General features: G+C 46.1%; 1 protein-coding gene across 1 annotated transcript in view; it reads left to right on the forward strand.

Moving 5' to 3' along the window:
- The first annotated feature begins 4577 nt into the window (after positions 1-4577).
- TSHR (thyroid stimulating hormone receptor) overlaps positions 4578-27469 on the forward strand; it is a 129630-nt gene continuing 106738 nt past the window's right edge. Inside the window, exons 1-2 of the mRNA XM_038406115.2 lie at positions 4578-4739; positions 10121-10192. Coding sequence (XP_038262043.1) covers positions 4708-4739; positions 10121-10192 — 104 coding nt within the window. The 5' untranslated portion in view covers positions 4578-4707. The remainder of the gene's footprint in view (positions 4740-10120; positions 10193-27469) is intronic.

A 27469-nucleotide genomic window follows, 5' to 3' on the forward strand; every position in this document is an offset into this window, starting at 1 on the left:
TGCGAAAGTTTCGCAGCCACTGGGAATCGTCCCATACCTGCAACACTATGCGGTCGTACCAGTCTGTGCTTGTTTCCCGAGCCCAGAATCAGCGTTCCACCGCATGAACCTGCCCCATTAGCACCATGATGCCCACATTGGCAGGGCCCATGCTTTGAGAGAAGTCTGTGTCCATGTCCTCATCACTCTCGTCACCGCTCTGATGTCGCCTACTTTCCCGGTTTCGCTTTGCCAGGTTCTGGTGCTGCATATACTGCTGGATAATGCGTGTGGTGTTTAATGTGCTCCTAATTGCCAAAGTGATCTGAGCGGGCTCCATGCTTGCCATGGTATGGCGTCTGCATAGATAAAAGGCGCGGAACGATTGTCTGCTGTTGCCCTGACGGAGAGAGGGGCGACTGACAACATGGCTTACAGGGTTGCCTTACAGGGAATTAAAATCAACAAAGGGAGTGGCTTTGCGAGAAACTGAATGGCCCCCTCAAGGATAGAACTCAAAACCTCAAGGATAGAACTCAAAACTGCGTTTAGCAGGCCGTTGATTTCGCAGAGGGAGGGAGGAGAAAATGAATACAAAACAAATCTGGTCTATTTCTTGTTTTGAGCCACTTCATCTATCTTTATACATCATGCTGGCAGCAGACTGTGCAGTACAACCGCTAGCCATCGTCACCTCCTGGGTGCTCGGCAGAAAACGGTGCAATATGACTACTGGCCATCGTCTTCTGCTGGCTGCAAATTAAAAGACAGTGCACTGCCGGTAGGACTCAATCGCCATGAGACAAAACAAGGGAAATGACCTGGCTGAGTCACTCCCATGTTTGCCCAGGCGCCCGGTTAAAAGAGCACCCAGGACTACGTCGACGATGGCTACCAGTCATACTGCACTGTCTGCTGCCAAAAGGCAATAAATTGCTGCTGTGTAGCAATGCAGTACCATGTCCGCCAGCACCCAGGAGACATATGGTGACGGTTAGCTGAGTGGGCTCCATGCTTGCCGTGGTATGGCGTCTGCACAGGTAACTCAAGAAAAAAGGTGCAAAACGATTGTTTGCCCTTGCTTTTACGGAGGGAGGGAGGGAGGGCCTGACGATATGTACCCAGAACCACCCGCGACAATGTTTTAGCCCCATCAGGCACTAGGATTTCTACCCAGAGTTCAAATGGGCAGTGGAGACTGCGGGAACTGTGGGATAGCTACCCACAGTGCAAAGCTCCGCAAGTCGACTGTTGCCTCGGTACTGTGGACACAGTCTGCCGACTACATGCACTTACAGCATTTGTGTGGGGACACACACACTCGACTGTATAAAAACCCTTTCTACAAAACCGACTTTTATAAATTCGACCTAATTTCATAGTGTAGACATACCCCTAGTGGATGGGACTTCAAGAAGGAGAGGAAGGAATTGAAGTGTCCAGAGTGCCACACCCCCTCTTTTTTAACTTCACTCTCAGAACATTTGTGAACACAGAGGGAAGGGATAGGAGGGTGGCTGAGATTTCCAACAGGCACATCTTAGCTGCATCCAGCCGGCACAGTCCATGAGTTTAAATATACAGATCCAGAACTCCAATTACAGGTGAGTAACCTTCATTTATCAATTACTCAGGTTTCACTTCTTTGGTACATGTCATGTAATGGGGTCTACAAACCCCATGCTGAGCATCGGCAGAGGGAAGAGGAAGAGGAGAGTCTCTCCTGTTTACAAGCAAGAAGCTTGATCACACACCCATGCAGCTGCCAGAATTGCCAGTCATGGAGTCAGGCACCCACAGCTACAAGCATTAGAGAAGACAAGACCTCTCTCTAAGAAATATTAAATCAAACCTCTGTAATGTGTTTGATTCATTGTTTGCAATAAAGATTGAGGACTTTCCTATACTTTTAGTGGGTTGGTGTGTTTAATATGAATAACAGAAGATTAAGCTTTGTTTCAAGGTAAATCGAAGTACTTATGCTATATTTTAATTAGTGATACTAGACATGCTTTCTGTGTGTATTATTCTCTTCCTAATTTAGAAAAGTTTTTGTTAAATGACCATCGTAATGGGTAAATATATTTGCATGTAAATTTTTTTTGAATAAATGCAAAATCATTTCCCTGTAGTGTTTTCCTTCTTTCTGAGAAATCATACTGTCTCAGTGGAGATGGTCTGGGCTAGGGGCTATTAATATGAGGATGTTGGACACAGTGAAGAGCTGGGTGATTTATTTGTGAAACATGTAGGAAGAAAGGAATTATTAAATGCATGGGGACTGGAACAACAAAGACCCAATGAATGCCCTGGCAGGTTATGGGACAAAGGTTGCCGATCCCTGATTTAGAGAGACGATGGCTCCCTTATGGCAGGTCTACACTACAAATTTACAGCGGTACAACTACGTTCGCTCAGGGGTATGATGACACCCCTGAGTGACACAGTTATACTGACCTAACCCCTGGTGTATGCAGTGCTATACTGATGGGAGAGTTTCTCCCATCAACATAGCTATCACCTCTTTCAGAGGTGGATTACTACACTGAAGGGAGAAGCTCTCCCATTTGTTCCCTGAAGCACTAAAGCAGTGTAGCTGCACCACTTCAGGTCTGTATGTGTAGACAAGCCCTTAGACTTTCTAACCAGTTCGGGGAGAGTTAATTTGTCTAACAGCTCTGTTCCACCTTCCTCAAGCCAGTCCCGCTCCCAAGGCTTGAGGCTGTCAAAACCCTTCCAACTTTATTTTAACCTGAGCACTTTACACCAGTTAAGATTTCTAATGCCTTTTCATAGTATGTGGGTGAAGTAGAGTGGAAAAAGAGGTAGAGCCTTCTCCTTGTTTTTCCTTTGCCCTTCAAAAAAAATGGAATAGATAACTCTTCCTCTCAGATGAGGTGGGTGTGTACAATGTAATTTGTTTAAGACAAGGTAGGTGAGGTAATATATTTTATTGGACCAACTTCTCTTGGTGGAAGGGAAAAGCTTTCATGCTTACACAGAGCCCTTCCTCAGGTCTGGAGAGAGTAACCAGAGTGTCAGAGCAAAATACAAGGTAGGACATATTGTTAAGCATAAGGGGTTAACACATGCTGTAGGAGGCCACTTAAAACAAATTGGGCAGTTAAGGGTTAGCAGGTTGTAGGACGTGTTACAAATTGTTGTAATGAGCCATAAAACCAGTCTGTGAGTCCACGGTTTTTAGTGTCTAGCAGAGTTATGAATTTAAGTTCCAAGGCTCGTTTTTTGAACACAGCACATCCCTCGGCCCGCACCGCTTCCCGCAGCCCCCATTGGCCTAACCTGCGGACGCGGCAGGTAAACAAACCAGCCCAGCCCACCAGGGGGCTTACCCTGGTGGGCCACATGCCAAAGGTTGCTGATCCCTGATCTAGGGCCATGGAGGTGAAGCTAGCAGTGACAGGCAAGCAAGAGATCAGAGTAGTCAGTCAGCAAAGAGAATGCTTTGTTTTGATTTCAGTTTAGATACCAGACAATCTGCAGACATCACATATGTCCAGTGAATTTCAGATGGAATTATGTGAACCAGAAGCTTGATTCATCCAGTTAAAGAACAGATATCTCTGTCCTGTTGAAACTAATCACCAGCTTAAATGTCAGATAATGAACCTTCACAATCTACAAAATAGGAAATAGTGATAGAAGTTGTCCAACAAATATATTTGAGAAAATTGCCATTTTGCTTCTACATAATTTGAACAGAGAGGTAAAATTCTTCCATTTATTTACTGCAATTTATTAAGACAGCTCTGTTTAAAAACCAAAACTCTCTCAATCATCGTCTGCCATCCATTTACCTCTACTTTCACTTCTGGAAAGGCCTGGAAGTATAGATAAGTTTGTAGCATGATCTGAAGGTCAACAAGGTATGTTTGGCCAATGGGGAAAGTGAGTTCCAAAATTGAAGGCCCCTTTCTGAGAATACTCTGGGTGACCAATTCCTAGTCCCATTGAAATCAGTGGAAGTTTTGCCACTGACTGTATTGGAGCCAGGATTTCTCCCTGTCTCCAACTTAAACGTGAGTCAAATGGTCACAGAGCTAAAGTGTAATGTGCTACCTGAAAGAAATGTGTTTGGTAAGAGAGTCTAGAATAGTATGAAAAAAATCCTCTAAGAATAAATAAAACCAACATTCAGAATGTTCTGCATTTCTGAAATGTGACTAGTTGATTTTAGTAGTGTGTGCAACCTGATTATCCAAATCAAAGTAAGGAAAATCTAATGCATTTTTTTACTGGATGAAATTGTACAGATTTAATAGAATTTAAGGCTAGAAGGGAACATTAGATCATCTAGTCTAACCTTTTGTATATCTTAGGGCATTAAATTTCACTCAAATACCCCTATTCTGAGCCCAGTGATTTTGGTTACACTAAATCATTAGAATCCTCAGGAGTTTAAAGCATTGTATGCCACTGTGACGGGGTGGACTGGCCCCGCACTGGGACTGAGAGGGTCAACCCTTCTCTGCTGGCAGAGGAAGCCACGCCCCTGAGGCTGGGCATGCTCCAACAGGGAGTCAAGTATAAAAGCCTGCAGAGCTGCTCAGTCAGAGCTGGTGGCTGAGGAAGGAGGATGCCCAGTGGAAGCTCCAGCCCAGAAGCAGTGGTGACTGGTACAGGAGGGAGCCAAGGGGCCAGGAAGTGAGACCAGAGACTGGCAGCTGTGGAAACCCCAGGGAGCGCTGGGGGCTGAGGAAGACTCTGATGCCACAGGGACTGCTATGTTTGGAGAACTGGTAGGAAGTGACCCAGGAAAGGGAAGGGAATGGTATCTCCCACCACTCTGAGGGCAGTGTGTTGCAGTAGGATTCCCTGCTGACCCGGGGTGGATCACGCCATCAATGACAGGGCCCTGGGTTGGAACCTGGTGAAGGCAGGTGGGCCTAGGCTCCTCTATCAGGGGTCCCTCCCCTTTTTTTGTGATGACATAGTTCACTGACTCCTCTCTCTCTCTCTCTCTCTCTCTCCCCTCAAAGGAGATAGTGCAGCCCAGTGGCCAGAGTTCATCTGTCCTACAAGGGGAAGAGGACTTACAGGGACTCTGGCCCTCAGGCCACACTGCTTTAGGAATGCACTATAGAGACTCTAGCTGCTAGGCCACTCCCATCAGGGGAAGAGTTTTGGGAGACTCTGGCCATTGGGCCATGCTGCTTTAGGAGTGCACTATAGGGACTCTGGCCACTAGGCTGTGCTATCCCAGCAGGGGAAGAAGATTTAGAGGGACTCTGGCCATTGAGCCATACAGCCCTGACTACCGGGGAGGTTGTAGAACTGATGTAGAAGCCAGGAGGTGGGGTTAACCTTGCCCCCCTGCCCCCTGGAATCAAAGGGGTTGATGAGGTACAAAACCTGCCACAGACAGAGAAAAGGAGAGGCTGAGGTATTCCCAATGCCAGAAACACCTACAATGGAAGGTGGAAGAAAATCCAAGGTCCCTGCCAATTTGACCTGGGAAAATGCCTTCCTGACCCCAAACCTGGTGAAAGCTTGAGCAATTCTCTGTCTCGCTCAAGCTAGACTGATTCTGAATGTTGGGTTAAGCTTTATAACTTTTACTCTGCCCCCACTAATTCTTTTTGTATGTCTTAAAAAACAGCAACATCCAAGTTTAGGATGCATGGTTGTGGTGTTTTATTGTACCTGTAATGATCCACATGATGGTGTTGAGAATCTACAAGTGATGTGTGGGAGCTGTGTGTCCTGACTGATGAGCCGTATTATTGCAGAGAGTAGACAAGGGCCAATGAAGAGGTCTTGTAGAGTTTTTTGTACTGGCTTCCCACATAGTTCCTCCCAATCTCTGAATGAGATTTATATGCATTTTTATTTTGGATATTTTTCAGGTGTTGGTGGTATGTGAGGCTTCAGTCTAATGTCAGACCAAGATATTTTGGGGTGGGATCTTATCTTATCTGCTTACCACAAAAGCCCACATGCAGTTCTGCTCAACCCTTTTGATTGTTTAGATGAAATGCTGAGATGACAGTCATAGTGGGGTTTTGTTTTAGCTGCCAATATAATGTTCTCCCATGATTTTAAAGGTCATAGAAATCAGAATATCAAGGTTGGAAGGGACCTCAGGAGGTCATCTAGTCCAACCCCCTTCTTAAAGCCGGACCTATCCCCAGTTTGTCACAATCCCTAAATGACCCCCTCAAGGATTGAACTCGCAACCCTGGGTTTAGCAGGCCAATGCTCAAACCACTGAGCTGTCCCTCGCCCTAGGATTTGTTCTATAGTAGGTAAATTCGGTGCCTATGTGGTTAGAGCAATATTATCAGTACAGACAAATTTCCATGATGTTTGCAGAAGATTGCAGTTCTAGATATTGGGACTAATCTCTGTGGTAGTCTATAGTTAAGAGACCTGACCTGCTGGCGTGGTCAGAATGTCTCAGAAGAGTTTTATTGTTGTATTGCATGGGATAATATTGCTGGGTTTCAAAAGGAGGCTGTTCTTCCATATGGTGTTGTAGGTGACAGATAGTTCTAAGAAAGTTGCCCCATTCTTGAATCTTAAGAATATTCCCCACCTCAGTAAGGCTAAGATGCAGCTTCAGACTTGTCAGAAATCCACTTGTTAATTCAATAACTTTGCTTCTACAAGCAACATAATCCTTGCTAGTAATATTCTCTCCATGAGCTTGTTTGACACACAGAGGAGTAATATGGACTGGTACAATGAAGAATTAGTGGTTGGCATCCCATTTTAGCAATGGCAATAACCATAGTCTTGTGTCAGCTCCTTGGGACAAGCCCTGAGGAATGGATATTGGAAATCAGTGCTGCCAGCCATTTCCATCCCTTGGTTTTGAGACTTTAAAGAAATTCTGGAAAGACATTAGCACATTCTGCAGCTTTCTTGGTTTTCATGAGTGAAAGAGCCTTATTTATTTCCTCAACACTGAAGGACAATGATGGGGAGGGGATGAGATCTGTACTCAGCTGATTGTCGGAGCTCTGCACACTTTGAGCTTAGTAGACTTGTCCCTTGATACTTGACTCCTGGCCGCTACTAAACAAGCTAATTATCTATCAGTGTCACTGATGGACTAGTCCATCACCATAGCATAAACCAAAATTGAATTTGATTTCAAAATAACACAAAGCATAGTGTATTCATTATACTAATTGGAATAGATAACTAAGGGCTAGTAAGTTAATGAGCAAACATTATAACTAGGACTCAGGGCCTTGCTTCAGTGTTGAGTCACAGGAAACCTTTAAGGTTACATTATTGCTTCATACTTTAGAAAGACTATTGTCCTGGTTCTTGTTTTGGGTTTCATTGCTGCAAGAATATTCCCTTCCCTAGTGTACTGCTGTTAGCCACAGACACTATTAGTGGCTCCTGTGATGCATGACCCAAAAGGGTTAAACATACTGCAAAATGAATCACTCAAATTCAGACACCTGGGAAGATAATGTTTGTGTATTTACATATATATGGTTAGTGGTCAACAATGTAATCAACAGTCTCTGTCTATGCTGTATTCTGATAATTCAGAGATAAAAAAAAATCCTAGCATTTAAATGAACTGTAAACATGGGATATCGCTATATTCATCTCTTTGAAATGTATAGGAAATCATCTGTGAATGGTGGAGGAACAGGCAATTGCCTTGTATTAATTCATGTAGCTAAGTCCTGGTGATGAACCTACTTCAAAGTTGCCCTAATTACCTGTTGTTACCCAAGGGACTCCAACCTGTCAAAGAAGGCCTGAATTATATAAAAGATTCTTGGGTCCCAATCCTTTTATCTCATATCTGCTTAAGCTTCATCAGGGAAGTTAAGTTGCAAGGTTGAGGTCCCAGTTCAGCTGAAAACGCCCTGAATATGATATTCGACATTGGACCATAACCTATGGACTAAGTTCTAAAAATTCTTTGCAACTACAAAGCTCACCAACTCTAGGTATCCAAACCTCAAGAATTGAACTCATGTCTGTATATATATTGCTCTTTTAACCATACTCTTTTCTTTTTTAATAAATTTTAGTTTAGTTAGTAATTGGCTGCAAACATGTATTTAGGTAAGATCTGGAATATTCATTAACCTGGGATGTAATGTGTCCGATCCTTTGGGATTGGTAGAACCTTTTCTTTTATATGATGAAATAAGATTTTCAGAAATAATCATATTTGACTAGGGTACCTGGATGGAGGCCTCAGGCTGGGTTACTTTAAGGGAACTGTGTTGCTGGTTTCTGGGCAACCAGTGAGGTAATAAAGAAGCTGTTTTGTGCTGACTTGGTAAATCTAAGTATTGACATATCCACCAGCTTTGGGGATTGTCTGCCCCATTCTTTGCAGTTCACCCTAACTGAGTGACCTCAGCTGGTCCCCACTGGGACCCCAGTCAAAGCCCCAGATTGCTTTCTAATTAGAGGCAGAGGTGAAAGGCTACATGTTGCATGTAGCACAAATGACAATTCAGTTAGTCTTTCTTACTAGCAGAAACTCTGTAAGCAGAGAGCTGTCTAGGAGGAGCTGTAGAAGGCAAAGATTTTTCCATTGAGTCCACCATCATCGTATATTTGTTTTTATTCCAGATGTTATCTGTTTTTTCTGATAAAACATTTTTTCTCTGAAATGCAAGAATTGGACATCTTGTCTGTGTGAATGTCATTACTTAATGATGGGGCTGTACAGCCTGCCATGTATTCAATCCATTCTCTTGGCACTGGGCTTGACCCTGCCAAAAAAAACTTAATGTGCCTTTGCAGTAACCTGGTTTTGTAGTCTTAAAACATGAATGAGTAGGGCCCAACCAAATCCACAGCCATGAAAAACGCATCACAGATCATGAAATCTGGTCTCCCCCCGTGAAATCTGGACTTGTGTGCTTTTACTGTATACTATACCAATTTCATGGGGGAGACCAGAATTTCTCAAATTGGAGGTTCTGTCACAAAAGGGAGCTGCAAGAGGTCACAAGGTTATTTAAGGGGGCAATGTGGTATTGCCACCCTTACTTCTGCACTGTCTTCAGAGCTGGGTGGCTGGAGAGTAGTGACTGCTGACTGAGGGCCCTGCTCTGCAGACAGCAGTGCAGAAGTAAAGGTGGCAATACCATACCATGCCATCCTTACTTCTGTGCTGCTGCTGGCAGTGGCTCTGCCTTCAAAACAGGGCTCCCAGACAGCAGCTGCTGCTCTCTGGCCACCCAGTTCTGAAGGCAGTACTGCTGCCAGCAGCAGTGCAGAAGTAAGGGTAGCAGTACCACAACCCCTACTACAATAACCTTGCAACCCTCCCCCCCACACACTACTTTTTGGGTCAGGATCCCTACAATTACAACACTGTGAAATTTCAGATTTAAATAGCTGAAATCATGAGATTTACTATTTTTAAAATCCTATGTCTGAAATTGACCAGAATAGCCTGTGAATTTGGTAGGGCCCTATAAATGAGAATTGGAAGGTGGTGTGTTCAAGTAGTGAGCAAGAGATGGACTTCTTAATTCAGTAGAACAGTACTAATCAGAAAGAGGTCTATATTTTTCACTTAAATTTTTTCAGAGACCCTTTAAAAGCTTTACCTTTTTCCATTGGAGAAAGGTAACTACAATCAAATGGCACCTTTTCTTCACACCTCTACTTCCTGTGTATCTTTGAGTCACAGCTGCTGACTTTACTAGCACAAATCAAGCTTATTGATGTGATGGAATCACAAATTTAGGCTCATAGCATTACAGAGCCAATACAGTGATGAGAGGAAACTGGTAATGCACTGGAGTGTCAGAAGATGCATTATGACCATTATTGTGCTGGACTTGGTTTCATATTTTACCAATATAGTAACATTTTAACTGTCAGACTTTAATTTCAGTTGTTGGGCTTTCCATGTTTTTGTCCCTGCGAGGTCTGTTTGGTCAGTTATTGGGTTCCTGAAATATTGTGGAAGAAGACAAGTTCCATTTTAGAATGGAAGTGTGTACAAATCAAATAGAACAGAGAACGATGTGAAGGGAGCCATGATGCAAAGCAAACATGGGCAGACTGGGAATGTAGAGAAATGAGAGCAGAGATGTAGGTTGGGCTGGAGTTATGCAAGGCTTTGTTACATTTCACTTCTCATTGAAGGACATTAGCTGACAAACACTTGTTTTTGTAGGAGGTTTATGGAGACTCATCTGAGAACAATTCCAAGTGATGCATTTTCTAATCTCCCCAACATCTCCAGGATGTAAGTATTCTATTTTTATACTTTAATAAAATACTAAAAAGCACCTTCTTTCCCTTCCCTCAACTTCTCCTTGTGTGTAACTCTCACATCAAAAAAGAAAGTACTTGTGGCACCTTAGAGACCAACAAATTTATTTGAGCATAAGCTTTCGTGAGCTACAGCTCACGTCATCCGATGAAGTGAGCTGTAGCTCACGAAAGCTTATGCTCAAATAAATTTGTTGGTCTCTAAGGTGCCACAAGTACTCCCTTTTCTTTTTGCGAATACAGACTAACACGGCTGCTACTCTGAAATCTCTCACATCAGGCTACAAAGGCTATACTTTAAGATATAAGTAGTAAACTTTAAGGGCTAAGGCCATATAGTTCCCTTGTACATACGAATCTGCACAGCAAAAATTGGCACCATTATTAGCGCTGAGGATTTCGGTCCATCTTCACATCTTTTTTTAATATGTATAGTCTGCACTGGCTGTTCGGCATGTAAACCAATACTTTATAAGGTAATAAATACAGAGGTGATAAATGGGTTTGTTCTTACAGTTCATTGTATATGAAAAGGTGGTTTCATCCATTATAATCACCATCCTGTTTTGTCACCATGCTGGTCTTGGGCTATATTTTCAGTGCCCTGGGGCCATTTATAGCCAGTGTAAATTAGTCTTCAGGTTGTTGTAGTATGGCATAGTGGGGCCTGGCCCTTCACAAAGGCTGCATTAGGATCAGCAGAATACTAAAATGAGTTAAGTCACTTTTCTCCTTGAGAGAGCAAACACAACCACCATTGAGAAAATGTTCCTGAGAGCACAACTTAGGTGGACCAGACGTCATCAGAATGGAAGACTGCCGTCTCCCAAAACAGATCTAGTATGGGGAGCTGAATCAGGGCAAAAGAATGAAGGGTTGTCTGTATAAATGCTTTAAAAATCATCTGAACAGCAGTCTCCAGTGGGCAGGGCTGGTGCAACCACTAGGCAAACCAGGCAGTTGACTAGGGCACCAAGTGGTTGAGGGTGCCAAAAAGCGGTGCCCTGGCTCAACAGGGAGGAGCCCCAGCCATGGAGGAGCCGGTGTGGTGCGGGGGACAGCAGCCCTGCAAAGGCAGAGGCACCACTAGTGGGGCACACCCACACCCCCTGCCCAGGCTGTGGCCCGGTGCGCCCCCGGGGCTCCTGCAGGCTGCAGCAGATGCATACAGGCAGCGGCCCCCGTGCACACCCTGGCTCCCCCCTCACCACACTTGGTCTCTGCAGCTCCTGGGCATATGGACCCCCGCCGCCACTGGGGTCCGGAGCCTGCTCTGGGAGAGGCAGTGGCAGCTCACTCCTGGGAGCCGCAGAGCCTGAGTGCAGTGAGGGAGGAGGGGGGGGGGTGCATGGGGGCCACCGCCAGCAGCCTGGGCAGGTGCGCCCCCAGTACCCCCTCACTGCGCTAGGGTTCTGTGGCTCCCAGGCATGCGAGCTGCTGCTGCCGCCCCTCCCGCTGCCTCAGCTCTCTGTGGGGGAGGGGCTGTGTGCACAGCAGCCCGGCAGCATGTTTTTGTGGAGCTAGCGTCTGACCGGCATGGGCATGGTAAGGGGAGTCCTGGCCAGGGGGCAATCGGGAGCAGGGGGAGGGTTGGATGGGTTGGAAGTTCTGGGGGGGGGGGCCTGTCAGGGGGCGGGGGTGTGGAGAGGGATCAGAGCAGGGGGGTTAGATGGGTCAGGAGTTCCGGGGGTCCTGTCATGGGGTGGGGAGTGGTTGGATGGGGCGTGGGAGTCCCGGGGGTCTGTCTGGGGGCGGGGGTGTGGATAAGGGTTGGGGCAGTCAGGGGATGGGTAGGGTCCTAGGGGGGCAGTTAGGGTGGGGGGGTGTCAGGAGGGGGCAGTCAGGGCACAAGAAACAGGGAGGCTTAGGTAGGAGGGGGGGTTCTGGGAGGCAATTAGGGGCAGGGGTCCCAGGAGGGGACAATCAGGGGACAAGAAGCAGGGGGGGTTGGGTTTCTGAGGGGGGCAGTCAGGGGGTGGGAAGTGGAAGGGGCCAGGCTAGGGCAGGGCTCTCCCCACCGGTCCTCTTTTTTGATTGTTGAAATATGGTAACCCTAGGCGAGGGAAGAGCCGGGGGGCGCCCACATGCATCCGCTGCAGCCTGCAGGAGTTCCCGGGGCTGGGTGCCAGGCCACAGGAGGTGCAGCTGCTCCCCGCTAGCAGCGCCGCCACCTTTGCAGGACTGCTGCCACGCTGGCTCTTCCATGTCTGGGGCTCGCACCCGCCACAAGGCTCTCTGGTGCCTCCAGAAGGCAGCTCATCCCTGCCGAGCTGCTGTAGCAGTTCAAGCCTGGCAAAGCCAGTGAGTGGACTTGGGGCGGGGGCTGCCGGGGTGGGGTGAGATGGGATGGGGAGGGCTGTGTACCCTCCAGGGGAGTTCAGGGGGCAGGGAGAGGGGAACCTGGTCTGGGGAGCAGCTCCTGGGCACAGCTGGCCCCTGGGCAGGCTGGCCCTGGGGTCTATAAAGGTTCGTTGGGATTTGCCCCTCAATGAACCAATGTGCAGGGGCGGGGGGGAGGTGCAAGGTGGAAGTTTCACATAGGGCACAAAATATCCTTGCACCAGCCCTGCCAGTGGGCTATCAGTCCCAAAAAACTTGAGCAAATGTCTCAGAACAGGACTCGCTGGCAGTCTCTGACAATATCAGCATGTAACAGTTTTGAGCAAGATCAACAAAATCATCTCCAGGCTGCGCATGAAAGGTGCCAGAGAGCTGCATCATCAAACATCATAGAATCAGACTTCCCATGCCCTCAGCGCGGCTGTCTCTGTTCATCAGGGTTTGGACTTCAGAGTCATATGTGTAGCCATCAATGTTCCCTCTAATTTTTAACAGGCTGTGTGCGCAAAAAATGTCTTCTGTGCCACCACTGAAGCAAAAAAAAAAAAAAATACACCACCGAAGCCGCAGTGTGCATGGTGTTTAAGATCTGTGTGCGTACACACATGCACACAGTTTAGAGGGAACAGTGGTAGCCATAGATGAGAACCGCAACAATATCATCATCGTCAGTGATGGACTAACAACATACACATAACCTACCATCTCTCCAGCTCAGCCTCATCTCAGGATCTTGCCCATATTATTTTAAAAAAAGGATTATCCAACTTTAAAACAACTTATTTACAGAACTGTAACGGCTGGTTTAGAAAAATAGCAGCCCACTGTGTAAGAGAGCTTCTCAAATGGGTATTTTCTCTGTACAAAGCACACCCCTGGTTGTCACACCCCACCCCACACTGAAACCCATACAGGCTATCATCAAACCACTACAACCCCTTATCAATGGGGACCCCATACTGAAAGAAATCTTTCCTGAACCCCTCTGCTAGCCTGAAAACCACCCTCCCAGCTCATCATCAGAAGCAAGCCATCCACAGACCAGGATACACCAATTCTAAGTGGCACCAGACCCTGCCAGAACAACAGATGTAAAACCTGCAGACACATCTCCACTGCTACAATGATCAACACACCTTTCAACATCCCTGGGTCCCACATATACCTATCACAATATGCGGTGTACCTCATCCGGTGCACTAAATGTTCCAATAGCAACTATGTGGGGGAAACCAGACAATCACTACACCCTTGAATGAACTCACACAGGAAAATGATAAAAGACAACAACTCTGTCAATTATTATTTTCACAAAGTGATCACTCTATGTCCAGGTGGAGTCAATTATTTTTTGTCAAGGTCCAAATTTCTTGGTCATGATATAGTCAAGATCCACACTCCAGAGAAAAAAATAAAAAATAATGATAATGACAATAAGTAAATAAAAATATTTCAGGGTCCCTTCAAAAACATCTGGCAGTCCAGATTTGGCCTGCTTGTTGACTACCTCTGCTCTATATCTGACCTATATATCTGATCAGTTCTCATCCTCAAAGGAAACCTGCACAATACTTTCAAAAGATGAGCCTGGAAGCTTAAATTCGTAACATTGATAGATAATCAAAATCATGGACTAAACAGAGACACTGGATTTATGGTTTATTATAACAATCTGTAATCCATCCATGTCAATGTTGATAGGCATATGTAGGACCTCCCCACCCACCATCTGCTTTTCCCCCTCACTCTCCTCCCTATTACTGGAGGAGTGTTAGTAGGCCACTTCACCTTGAATGGCCCCTTGAAATATGTAACAACTATTTATGGAAAACAAACTGTTCAAATCTTGTATTTAGCAGTGACACTTTGAGTTAGGTCTACTCTACACTACATGCCTATATCAGTATAGCTATGTTGCTCAAGGGTTTGGAAAATCCACACCCCATAGCGATGTAGTTATATTCACCTAACCCTCCAATGAAGACAGCGCTATGTCAGTAGGAGAGCTTCTCCTGCTGACATAACTACTGCCTCTTAGGGAGGTGAATTAACTACACCAATGGGAGAGCTCTTTCCCTTTGTCTTAGAGAGTCTTCATTAAAGCACGCGTCGGTGCATCTGTGCTGATGCAGCATTTAAGTGTAGACTTGCCCTTAGTTTCCCAGACCTGAAGAAGAGCTGTTTGTTGGCCTGAAAGCTTGTCTCTCTCACCAATGAAAGTTGGTCCAATAAAAGATATTACCTCAGCTACCTTCAAAAAGAAAATTTCTTAGTCTCTAAGGTGCCACAAGTCCTCCTTTTCTTTTTGTGGATACAGACTACCACGGCTGCTACTCTGAAACCTCTCAGCTACCTTGTCTTTCTAATATCCTGGGACCAACATGGCTACAACAACACTGCATATCTCATAGTAACATTTATTCTTCTTCAAGTGCTTGTTCATATCAATTCCAATCAGGTGTGTGCATATGCACGTGCATGGTAGCTGGAAGATTTTTCCCATTGCAGCATCTGTTGGGTTGCATCGGCCTGAGCGCCCCCTGGAGTCGTACCTTCATGGCACTCAATATAGAGCCCTGCTGACCCACCACCCCCTCAGTTCCTTCTTACCGCCAGTGATGGTAGGCTGGAAGTTCCCATTAGGGTGACGAGATAGCAAGTGTGAAAAATCAGGACAGGGGATGGGGGGTAATAGACACCTATATAAGACAAAGTCCCAAATATCCAGACTGTGCCTATAAAATTGGGACATCTGGTCACCTTACTTCCCATAGCCCTTGCTTTAGCAAGCGTGTTCAACAGTTCCTTGTATATAGTTAGTTTATCTTAATTGTTAGTGATGAGAGTTGTTGGGGGTCCCTGCCCCACTTTCAACTCCTTGGAGCCATGGTATGCCACTGTCCCTGAGTTTAAAAACTGTGTGGTCTGTGCAAAGAGCATGCCCAAGAGTGATCAACACTCCTCGTGCTTATGGTGCCTAGGGGAGGGCCACCAAAAGGATTGCTGTAAGATCTGCCGTGATTTCCACCCTAGAAGTCTTAAAGAAAGGGAGCATCAGCTTAAAGTGATCCTCATGGAGGCAGCTCTATGCCCACATTCGGACCCGGATGTGAGAGGTTCGGTCACAGAGACCCCCTTGGGACCGTCACCTGATGTGCTGAGACTACCTCTGAGCCCGTTTTCTCTGCCAGTTTGGGTCTCCAGAATCCTGCCTTGTCAAGCCAGACACGCCAGTCTGCTCCAACACAGATAAAGATTATATAGGGTATACTCATAAATTGTCCACCCTCTATAACACTGATAGAGAGATATGTACAGCTGTTTGCTCCCCCAGGTATTAATTACTTACTCTGGGTCAATTCATAAGCAAAAGTGATTTTATTAAGTATAAAAACTAGGATTTAAGCGGTTCCAAGTAATAGCAGAGAACAAAGTAAATTACCAAGCAAAATTAAACAAAACACGCACATCTAAGCCTAATACATTAAGAAACAGATTGCAGATGCAATCTCACCCCCAGAGATGTTCCAGTAAGCTTCTTTCACAGACTGGTCTCCTTCCTAGTCTGGGCCCAATCCTTTCCCCTGGTACAGTTCTTGTTAGCTCCAGCTCAGGTGGTAACTAGGGGATTTCTCATAGCTGGAACTTGCTTTGTTCTGTTCCACCCCCTTATTAGCTTTGGCACAAGGCAGGAATCTTTTATCTCTCTGGGTCCCTACCCCTCCTTCTAAATGGAAAAGCACCAAGTTTAAGATGGATTGCAGTATCAGGTGACATGGTCACATGTCCTGGGAGACCCCAAGCCTTCATTCTCCCTGGCCTGACTCACAGGAAGGCTTTCAAGTAAACAGAGCCATTTACAAACAATTGTCCTAGTTGAGGGGCACCATCAAGATTCCAAACCACCGTTAATGGCCCACACTTTGCATAATTACAATAGGATCTCAGAGTTATATTTGCAAAAAGAAAAGGAGTACTTGTGGCACCTTAATTTATTTGAGCATAAGCTTTCGTGAGCTACAGCTTACTTCATCGGATGCATATTTATTTATATTTAAGGATAACCACACTCAGTAGATTATAAGCTTTGGAATGATACCTTACAAGAGACCTTTTGCATGAAGCATATTCCAGTTACATTATATTCACACTCATTAGCATATTTTCATAAAATCATATGGAGTGCAATGTCACACCAGGCTCCGGGGACTTGGCTCCTACCATGTCCTTGTCGACACGGAACACCTCGGCAATATCATCAAGCTCGGTGCCGAGAAAGGACTCGTCCCAGTATGCTCGGCACTGGCACGGCACCTCCCAAAGCCCAGTGGAGAGCAGGCACCGATCTCACTGACCGGTGCCTCAGAAGAAGAGGCAGCTGGACAGTCGGTCACCTATGGCTAAACCTAGAGAAGTGAGACCCCAGGTGGACCACAGCTCCGGATTCCCTGTTAGGGCCACGTCAACTCAAGCCAGGCAAAGCACTTGAGCCTAGGCCCCCCATGGTCACCAGTCCCTACGGGCCAGCAGCTATCACTTCCTTTGATGCCAGAAGCTTTCAAAGCTGCTCGGGACCTGCCACACCTTACGGCACCGTTCTCGCCCCCTAGGAGGGAGTAATCTTTGGCACCCCACCCCCAGGTGCAGTCAAGAGGGAAGCCAGCAATGATGTCCCCGTCTCCATGTCCTTTGGCACCGGCCTACTCGGACTGAGTGCCTACTTGCTCCCCAAGCTCTTGATGCTCGAGGCACCAAAGCTAGGCTCCTCCATGGTCTTCAGTCTCTGAGACCTCAGAGTCAGAGTCTGACTTCTACTGTTCTCGTAGGAGTAGGAGCCAACGATTGAGGTCAGGGAAAGACAGGCAAGAACCGCAGGCATAGCCACCTCAGTGGCAGAATCCACCACACTGGTCATTCTGGACCCCTTGGGCCCTTCACCAAAGCCAGAGAGGGATTCAAGGGCATCGCTCCGCTGCGTCTTCCATGGTCTCAGCCACGTTCATCCCACCATCAACTGCACAGCTTGCCTTGGTGCCTACGCACAGGCCAATGCCTTCGGCTGTAGTGCCATCACCGGCTCCGACCTCGGCACCGAACTCGGCACCAGTGACTCATTTGACTTCGGTGCCAGCATCGATCTCGACACCGACTACAGTGCCAGCACCGACGATCCCAGCGCCAATAGCGGCAATGGTCCTGCCACCTTTGTCGGTGCAGGCAGCGGGTTTGGCACCGGCTCCATCGGCGGTTCCACCAGTGTTGCCGATGGCTGTCCCAACACCGGGTTCAAAGCTGACAGTCCCAGCACCAATGAGCGCTCCATCGGCACCAACATTACTCCGAGAATCGCGGGACCTCTTGGGAGCGCATGGCAGGGAGCATCCGCTGCTTATAAGGACTTCCTCCTCCTTGCCAGACGAGGCATTGGCAGGCATGGCCATAGCCCCGGTGCTTGAGGAGAACAGGGTGCTACAGCAGTTGCTGCGAAGGGCTGCTCAGGGTCTGGGCATTAAGGCTGAGGAGGTAGTTGAGGAGGCTGATCCCGTGGTGGACATTCTCACCCCCTCAGGACCTTCTTGTATTGCACTACCTTTATTAAGACTATTGTGGACACCACCGAGACCCCGTGGCAGACTCCAGCTTCCTTGCCACCCATTGCCAAGTGCAACAAGAGGCGTTATTTTGTGCTCTCCAAAGGGTATGAACATTTGTACTCCCACCCACCTCCTGACTCTCTTGTTGTGGACGCTGCTAACCAGCATGAGAGGTAGGGTTTCCGGTCCCTCCTCTAAAATGGGGAGACTAAGTGACTAGACCTTGTCAGGAGAAAGGTCTATTCTACAGGGGGTCTTCAGCTCCATTTTTCGAACCAGCATTCCATTGTCAGCAGGTACTCTTATAACACCTGTGTGGCAATGGCCAAATTTACGGAGCTCCTCCCATCGGACTCCCAAACCGAGTTCTCAGCTTTGGTGGAGGAGGGGAAGCTAGTCTCCCAGGCTTCCCTCCAGGCCGCACTGGATGGTGCTGATGCCACCACTAGGGTCATGGCTACTGGGGTGGCCATGAGAAGGGGCTCCTGGCTCCAAGTCTCAGGGTTTCCTTATGAGGTCCAACAGACTATCCAGGTCCTCCCATTTGAGGGTGTGACTCTCTTCTCTGAAAAGACAGACAAGAGACTGTGCAGCCTGAAAGACTCACGAGCCACCCTCAAGTCTTTGGGCCTGCACTCTCCTGCCACACAGCAGAGACACTTCAGGCCACTCCTCTGAGATTCTATCAGCAGAACCACCAAGATGGTTCTTGGAGGAAGACCAGGAGTGGCCGGAGACGACAACACCCATCTTCAAGCCAGAGCTCTGGCCAACCCAAACTGCCTTCTGGCCCCAAACTGGCCTTTTGAAGGTGCAGTTGGGGATGGTGCACCAGACCAGATACTGGATCTACCCCACCTTACCTTTTCCTCCTGACTGTCCCCTTTCTACCATGCATGGTCCCATATCACTTTGGACCGCTGGGTGCTCCGCATGGTAGAGAGCGGATACTCCATCCAATTCTGTGCCCTCCTGCCCTACCACCCTCCTTCCCTGTCCCACTTCAGGGACCCTTCTCACAAGCAACTCTTTATCCAGGAGGTGCAGTCACTCCTATTGCTAGAGGCAGTGGAGGTTGTTCCTCAGGAGCACAGGGATGAGGACTTTTATTCCCAGCATTTCCTAATCCCGAAAGCCAAAGGCAGCCTCAGGCCTATCTTGGACCTGCGAGAACTCAACAGGTTCATGAAGAAACTCAGGTTCTGCATGATCTCCTTGGCCTCCATCATTCCCTCACTAGATCCAGCAGACTGGTATGCCGCCCTCGACTTGAAGGATGCATATTTTCATATCGCAATCACTCAGCCCCACAGGAAGTACCTCAGGTTTGTGGTCAACAGTATGCACTACCAATTTACTGTCCTTACATTTGGCCTGTCAGCAGGACCTCGAGTTTTCACCAAGTGCATGGCAGTCGTCGCCGTGTTCTTGTGAAGGCACCAGGTACAGGTATTTCTATACCTTGATAACTGGCTGATCAGGGGCCACTCCAGGACCCAAGTGGAAGCTCAGGTCAGATTCATCAGAGCCACCTTTGACAACCTGGGTCTTCTTCTAAACGGAGAAAAATCGACTGTCTCCCATCCAGAGAATAGAGTTCATAGGGACGGTACTGGACTCACCATAAGCCAGGGCATACCTGACAGAGGCAAGGTTTCAGGCCCTAAACAATATAATCCGAGGCCTCAGACCGTTTCCCACCACCACAGTGTGGAACTGCCTGAAGCTTCTTGGATGCATGGCCTCCTGTACCTACGTGGTGCAGCATGCCAGACTCAGACTTCGACCACTTCAGTCTTGGCTCACATCAGTATATACATAGATAAATAGATACATAGATACTAAGGTCAGAAGGGACCATTCTGATCATCTAGTCCGACCTCCTGCACAGCGCAGGCCACAGAACCTCACCCACCCTCTCCTACGAAAAACCTCACCTACGTCTGAGCTATTGAAGTCCTTAAATCATGGTTTAAAGACATCAAGGAGCAGAGAAGCCTCCCTCAAGTCACCCATGCCCCATGCTACAGAGGAAGGCGAAAAACCTCCAGGGCCTCTCCAATCTGCCCTGGAGGAAAATTCCTTCCCGACCCCAAATATGGCAATCAGCTAAACCCTGAGCATATGGGCAAGATTCACCAGCTAGATACTACAGAAAATTCTTTCTTGGGTAACTCAGATCCCATCCATCTAATATCCCATCTCAGGGGATTAGTCCTATTTACCCTGAATATTTAAAGATCAATTACCTACCAAAATCACATTATCCCATCATACCATCTCCTCCATAAACTTATCGAGTAGAACGTTAAAACCAGATAGATCTTTTGCCCCCACTGCTTCCCTTGGAAGGCTATTCCAAAACTTCACTCCTCTGATGGTTAGAAACCTTCGTCTAATTTCAAGTCTAAACTTCCTGGTGGCCAGTTTATACCCATTTGTTTTTGTGTCCATATTGGTGCTGAGCTGAAATAATTCCTCTCCCTCTCCTGTATTTATCCCTCTGATATATTTATAGAGGGCAATCATATCTCCCCTCAACCTTCTTTTAGTTAGGCTAAACAAGCCAAGCCTTTCATAAGACAAGTTTTCCATTCCTCGGATCATCCTAGTAGCCCTTCTCTGTACCTGCTCCAGTTTGAATTCATCCTTTTTAAACATGGGAGACCAGAACTGCACACAGTATTCTAGGTGAGGTCTCACCAGTGCCTTGTATAATGGTACTAAAACCTCCTTATCCCTACTGGAAATGCCTCTCCTGATGCATCCCAAAACCGCATTAGCTTTTTTCACAGCCATATCACATTGGCAGCTCATAGTCATCCTATGATCAACCAATACTCCAAGGTCCTTCTCCTCTTCCGTTACTTCTAATTGATGCGTCCCCAACTTATAACTAAAATTCTTGTTATTAATCCCTAAATGCATAACCTTACACTTCTCACTATTAAATTTCATCCTATTACTATTACTCCAGTTTACAAGGTCATCCAGATCCTCCTGTATAATATCCCGATCCTTCTCTGAATTGGCAATACCTCCCAGCTTTGTATCATCTGCAAACTTTATTAGCACACTCCCACTTTTTGTGCCCAGGTCAGTAATAAAAAGATTAAATAAGATTGGTCCCAAAACCGATCCCTGAGGAACTCCACTGGTAACCTCCCTCCAACCTGACAGTTTGCCTTTCAGTACGACCTATTGCAGTCTCCCCTTTAACCAATTCCTTATCCACCTTTTGATGTTCATATTGATCCCCATCTTCTCCATTTAACTAATAATTCCCCATGTGGCACGGTATGAAACGCCTTACTGAAATCTAGGTAAATTAGATCCACTGCATTTCCTTTATCTAAAAAATCTGTTACTTTTTCAAAAAAGGAGATTAGTTTGGTTTGGCACGATCTACCTTTTGTAAAACCATGTTGTATTTTGTCCCATTTACCATTGACTTCAATGTCCTTAACTAATTTCTCCTTCAAAATTTTTTCCAGGACCTTGCATACTACAGATGTCAAACTAACTGGCCTGTAGTTATCCGGATCACTTTTTTTTCCTTTCTTAAAATAGGAACTATATTAGCAATTCTCCAATCATTCGGTACTACTCCTGAGTTTATACAGATTCATTAAAAATTCTTGCTAATGGGCTTGCAATTTCAGGTGCCAATTCCTTTAATATTCTTGGATGAAGATTATCTGGGCCCCCCAATTTAGTCCCATTAAGCTGTTTGAGTTTTGCTTCTACCTCAGATATGGTATATCATCCAGCCCAGGACAGCTTGGACAGGATCATAACCCTACCTCACCCGGTCCTTGACTCTCTCCTGTGGTGTGTCGACCCTCAGGAGATGTGCTCAGGGGTTGCCGCTCCACCGCCATTTCTGTTGCTGGTGATGGATACGTCAGACTTGGGCTGGAGAGCTTATCTGGGAGACTGCAGGACTCAAGGCCTCTGGTCTCAAGCAGACCTGGGTCTCCACATCAATGTCAGAGAGCTAAGAGCGGTGCACCTAGCATGCCAGACTTTCCGTCCTTACTTAACTGACAATGTGTATCAGTCATGACGGACAATATAATAGCAATGTTCTATATCAACAAATGGGTCTGCATGCTCCTCTCCCCGTGCAGGGAGCTCTCATGCTCTGGGACTTCTGTGTAGAACATTCAATACATCTGCAAGTGTTGTGCCTCCCCGGGGTACAGAACAAGCTGGTGGACCTCCTCAGCAGGTCATTTCACAGCCATGAGTGGTCCCTCAGCTTGGATGTTGCAATTTCAATCTTCCAGAGGTGGGGCTTTCCCCAGATAGACCTATTTGCCATGCGACACAACAGGAAGTGCCAACAGTTCTGCTCCTTTCAAAATCACAGCCCGGGCTCCAACGGATGTGTTCCTCCTCCATTGGGGAGGTTCTCTCCTATAAACCTTTCTGCCCATAAGGCTTGTTCACAAAGTACTTCTCAAGATCCGGAGAGAACAAGCTCAGGTCATATTGATAGCACTGGCCTGGCCCCTTCAGCACTGGTAGACATGTCCATGGGAGCCCCGATTACGCTGCCGCTCTTCCTGGACCTTCTGACACAAGATCACGGCCCTCTTCAACATCCGAACCTCGAGTCTAATGGCGTGGAAGCTCCATTGTTGAATTAGATGGAGCTTTCCTGTTTAGACCAGGTTAGACAGTTCCTTGCTGGCAGCAGAAAACCTTCTATGAGAGCCACATACCTTGCCAAGTGGAAGAGATTTTCAATCTGGTCGGCGCAGCACCATTTGTCTCCAACGCTAGCCTCAGTGCCGCTCATACTGGACTACCACCTCCATCTGAAGCAGGAGGGACTTTCGTTGTCTTCAATAAGTGTGCATTTAGCCACCATCTCGGCCTTCCACCTGGGCGTGGAGGGCCTCTCTGTGTTTGCTAACCCCATGGTAAGCAGATTCTTAAAATGCCTTGACAGGCTATACCCTAACGTCCATCAGCTTGTGTATTAAAGTGGCCTTTGGCGGGACACTACTGAGATTACAGTTCAGGACAAATTGCCTAGAGCAGGGCAGTTACAGCCCAAGGCTGGGGGTCCTCCATTACTAAGGCACACCAAACCAGCCAAACAAAGAGGACTTCGGTTTTACCCCACTGGCTAACCAGAAGTCATACAAGCAATTCCCTCAGACGCTCCAGTCTCCCTGTATCACCACCAGTGCCACTCCTTATGGGGATGAATGGTTATGAAAAACAATACCCCAGTAAAAGAAAAAAGGTTCTCCCGATCCCAAAGGACCAAGCCCCAGACCCAGGTCAATATACAAGTCAGATTTTACTCACAAATCACACAGTTGCGAATCTTTTAGAATCTAACATCTAAAGGTTTATTCATAAAAAGAAAGAAATATAGACAAGAGTTAAAATTGGTTAAATGGAATCAAATACATACAACAATTGCAAAGTTCTTAGTTCAGGCTTGTTTCAGGTTTGATGAGATTACTGCTGATTTAAACCAATCAAGTGTCTGGAGTACAAACATCCCAGCTTAGATGGGTAGTTCAGTCCTTTGTTCAGAGCTTCAGTTTCAAGCACAGTTCCTCCAGAGGTCAGAAGCAGGACTGAAGACAAAATGGAGAAGATGCAGCTGCCTTTTATAGTCTCTTGTCATGCGACCTTTATTTCCAACACAAGCTGCCCATGGCTTGGAAGCCTTAGAGTTCTCTCCATAGGCATGTCCCTGCATGCCTTGCTGAGTCATAAGGTGTATCTGCCTTCTCTCAATGGGTCAGTTGTATAGCCGATGTTCCTTAATGGGCCATCAAGCAGGCCAGGCAGTGCTGATGTCAAACTGTCTGGGATATGACCCAGAAGCTTAGCACAAGTTTGAAATACAGACATACATACATATCTATAACTCATAATACAAAGGTGATACAAACATATAAACAAGATTATCATATCTGGCAAATTATACCATTTTTGCAGATATCTTACATGGCATATCTGGCTGATTACTTTGTGGGCATTACCTCAGGAGCCAACATTTGAAACAGGTATAGAGCCAATACCATTAACTTTAAATACATAAATGATACATGCATACAGATAGCATAATCATAACCAGCAAATCATAACCTTTTCATAGACACCTTACTTGACCTCCTTCGTACAATATTTGGTGCAACTATAGGACCTCGATTACAACAATGATCTATACGGTCACAGTTCATGTCAATAACGTCACAGCCTGTTCATGTCTGGGACCTCAACCTGGTCCTTTCTAGGCTCAGGGCCCCCCTATGATAGCGATATGGTCCCTGCTCTTCCTCTCTTACAAGGTGGCATTCCTGGTAGCAATAACTTCAGCCAGGAGGGTGTCTGAGCTCAGGGCCTCTAACATCAGAGCCTCCTTACACCGTGTTTTATAAGGACAAGGTTCAGATCAGGCCTCATCCAGCTTTCCTCCTGAAGGTTGTGTCGCAGTTTCATATCAACCAGGACATCTTTCTCCCAGTATTGTACTCTAAGCCTCATTCCAGTGGCAGGGAGCAGAGGCTCCACTCTCTGGATGTCCGCAGGGTGCTGGCCTTTTACATCAAGAGAACTAAATCATTCAGAAAATCAGTCCAGTTATTTGTGGCAGTGGTGAACAGAATGAAAGGTCAGCCTGTGTTGTCATAACGCATCTTGTCATGGATAGCGTCCTATATTCATGAGTGCTACAACCTGGCAGGTGTTCCTGCACCTCCAATCACTGCACACTCCACCAGGGTGCAGGCTTCATCAACAGCATTCCTGGCTCAGGTTCCCACTCAGAAAATCTGCAGAGAGGCGACGTGGTCCTCCATACACACTTTCACCACACACTATGCGATTACTCAGCAGGCCAGAGACGATCCGGCCTTTGAACAAGCAGTGCTCCAATCAGTGGACAACTCCGACCCCGCCTCCTGAACTTGGGCTTGTGAGTCACCTGATTGGAATTTCCATGAACAAGCACTCGAAGAACAAAAAACGGTTACCTTCTCATAACTGTTGTTCTTCGAGATGTGTTGTTCGTGTCCATTCCAATACCCATCCTCCAGAAGGAACTGAGGAGCTCTATATTGAGAGCCATGAAGGCACAACTCCAGGGGGCACCCAAACCGACCTGATGGATGCTGCAGTGGGAAAAATCTTCTGGCTACCATGCATGTTCACGCACGCACACAACTGATTGGAATGGACATGAACAACACAGCATTCATCCAGCCCTTTAAAGAACTACTGGCAGTGGCATTAGTGATGTTCATTATCCCTGATGTGGTGGAATTCCAAAAGAATTACTTGGTAGTTATTTTGAATATTTTGGCCATAGAAATGCATGAGATCCAGTGCTTGTAGCTTATCTTGAGTGTGGAGTCCTTTGATTAGCTAGATTATACCACATCTCTGTGAGATAGGTTATTTGATGGTCCTACAAGGAATAAGTGTGGTGTAGGGATGTTGCTTCAGAGTCAAATTTAGCTATCTGAGTAATTCATTTCAGTCTTTTTTCATGTTATTAATTGATATAGGAATATCTGTGGCTTTTAAGTTTGCAGGTGCAACTTTGCTCCCACAGTTGCAAGCACAGTTTGTCAACTTTTAGGTTTCAGAGTAGCAGCCGTGTTAGTCTGTATTCGCAAAAAGAAAAGGAGTACTTGTGGCACCTTAGAGACTAACAAATTAGACTAACCTTAGAGACTAAGGTGCCACAAGTACTCCTTTTTTTTGTCAACTTTTAGGATTTAACTGCCTGCTTTATTGTTTCAGACAGATACCTTGATGTTTGAATTCTACTATTTGCATCCAAAATGCATTGTGAGTGCAGTCATTTGCAGACACAGAATTGCTTCCACGAATTAGAAGCTGAGTTGAGACTTAACTCGTCATTGGGCTTTGCATTGTTTTAAGCATATAAAGATAGGCAAACTATTGATTCTGAGGAATATTGTAGTGCCAGTTGCACCTCATAGGGTTCCCTTGTAAATGAAGAAGAATATTTTCCTCCCTTTTTCTTTCTCATCCCTAGGATCAAATATAAAATAAATAGCCGACTTAGGGTTTTCTATAATAAATCATGCTGGAATTTTGCCACACTAAATAATTCTCCAGGCACTCCTAATACACACTCAGTATTTACTTTTTATTTTGCCAAGCAAAAGTCTTTCACCTGATAAAATATATTAAATATTTTTTCTAACTAAATATGAAGTGTTTGTTGTAGTCACCAAGAGAACTACAGCTTATGAGACAGATAGTGCTATACCTAGAATTATATTAACTTGTATGCAATTTAAAATAGAAACTACTACAGCCATTAGAATGCTGTCAGTGAGAGCTATAAGAAGAAAATTTCCTTCAGATACAATTTAATCCAAATAGCTTCAGACTGTGCACATTCTGATCATGCTAGAGCTCTTCAGAAATCTTTTTGAAAAGATAATTGGAGGGGCACCTGCATTAATCATTGTCCTTCCAGCAGGGATTTGATCAAAGTCAAATGATAACCAATGATGTGTGTTTTAGAAGGTTATAGATAAAACTGGACCTTAATTTGACTTTCCATCTGTGAGGGTTTCCCATTCTCCATCCACAGGAGAAGCACTTCTTAAGTGGGCGCCTATCCCACAACTCCATTGTTGCTCACACCTCAGACAACCCACAGATTTTTGCTCTGAATCTATCCTGTCCTTTTTAGAGCCCACTGGGATTCTTTCCCAACTAATATCTTGCAGTCTGAGGCTCTTGGATCCCACTTAGGTTGCTCTGTCCTCTGGGCCACATAGCTGGGGTATGGCAGGTTCTCCTCTGATGGTATTTGGGTTGTCCTTGTACTGATAACCATTTGCTCCTTCACTTCCTTCTCCAGCTTCACCTCTACCCCAGTATTTAACACCTGGGTTCCACTCTCCTGGTCTATTAGAATTTGTCTAGGTTCTCTCTATCGTGTTTTTCCTTTGACCCAGCATTTCCTCCTTGAACCTCACTTTCTTTGGCTTGTTGTTGCCTGTCTAGGATTTACTTGTATCCCTCATACATGACTCTAGCTCCTTATTTTCTACCCTCTATTGAGGTTCCTTCCACTAGGCTTCCCTTCATCTACTTAGAGGGAATGGGTTCCAATAAGTCCCTAAAACCATAGGATGGGGTAAAGTTTGTATTATCCCAACCCTTTTCCATTGGAACCTCCCACGTACTCCTAATGGGACTGTTGTCAGTGGATAATGTTCCCTCCCCATGTATGCCTTGTATGCCTAGAGTGTTCTCTACCCCCCACCCCCAAAACCACTGGTTAAACCAGCGTGCTCCAC

This window comes from Dermochelys coriacea, chromosome 6, assembly GCF_009764565.3.
Source record: "Dermochelys coriacea isolate rDerCor1 chromosome 6, rDerCor1.pri.v4, whole genome shotgun sequence".
Classification (NCBI taxonomy): domain Eukaryota; kingdom Metazoa; phylum Chordata; order Testudines; family Dermochelyidae; genus Dermochelys; species Dermochelys coriacea.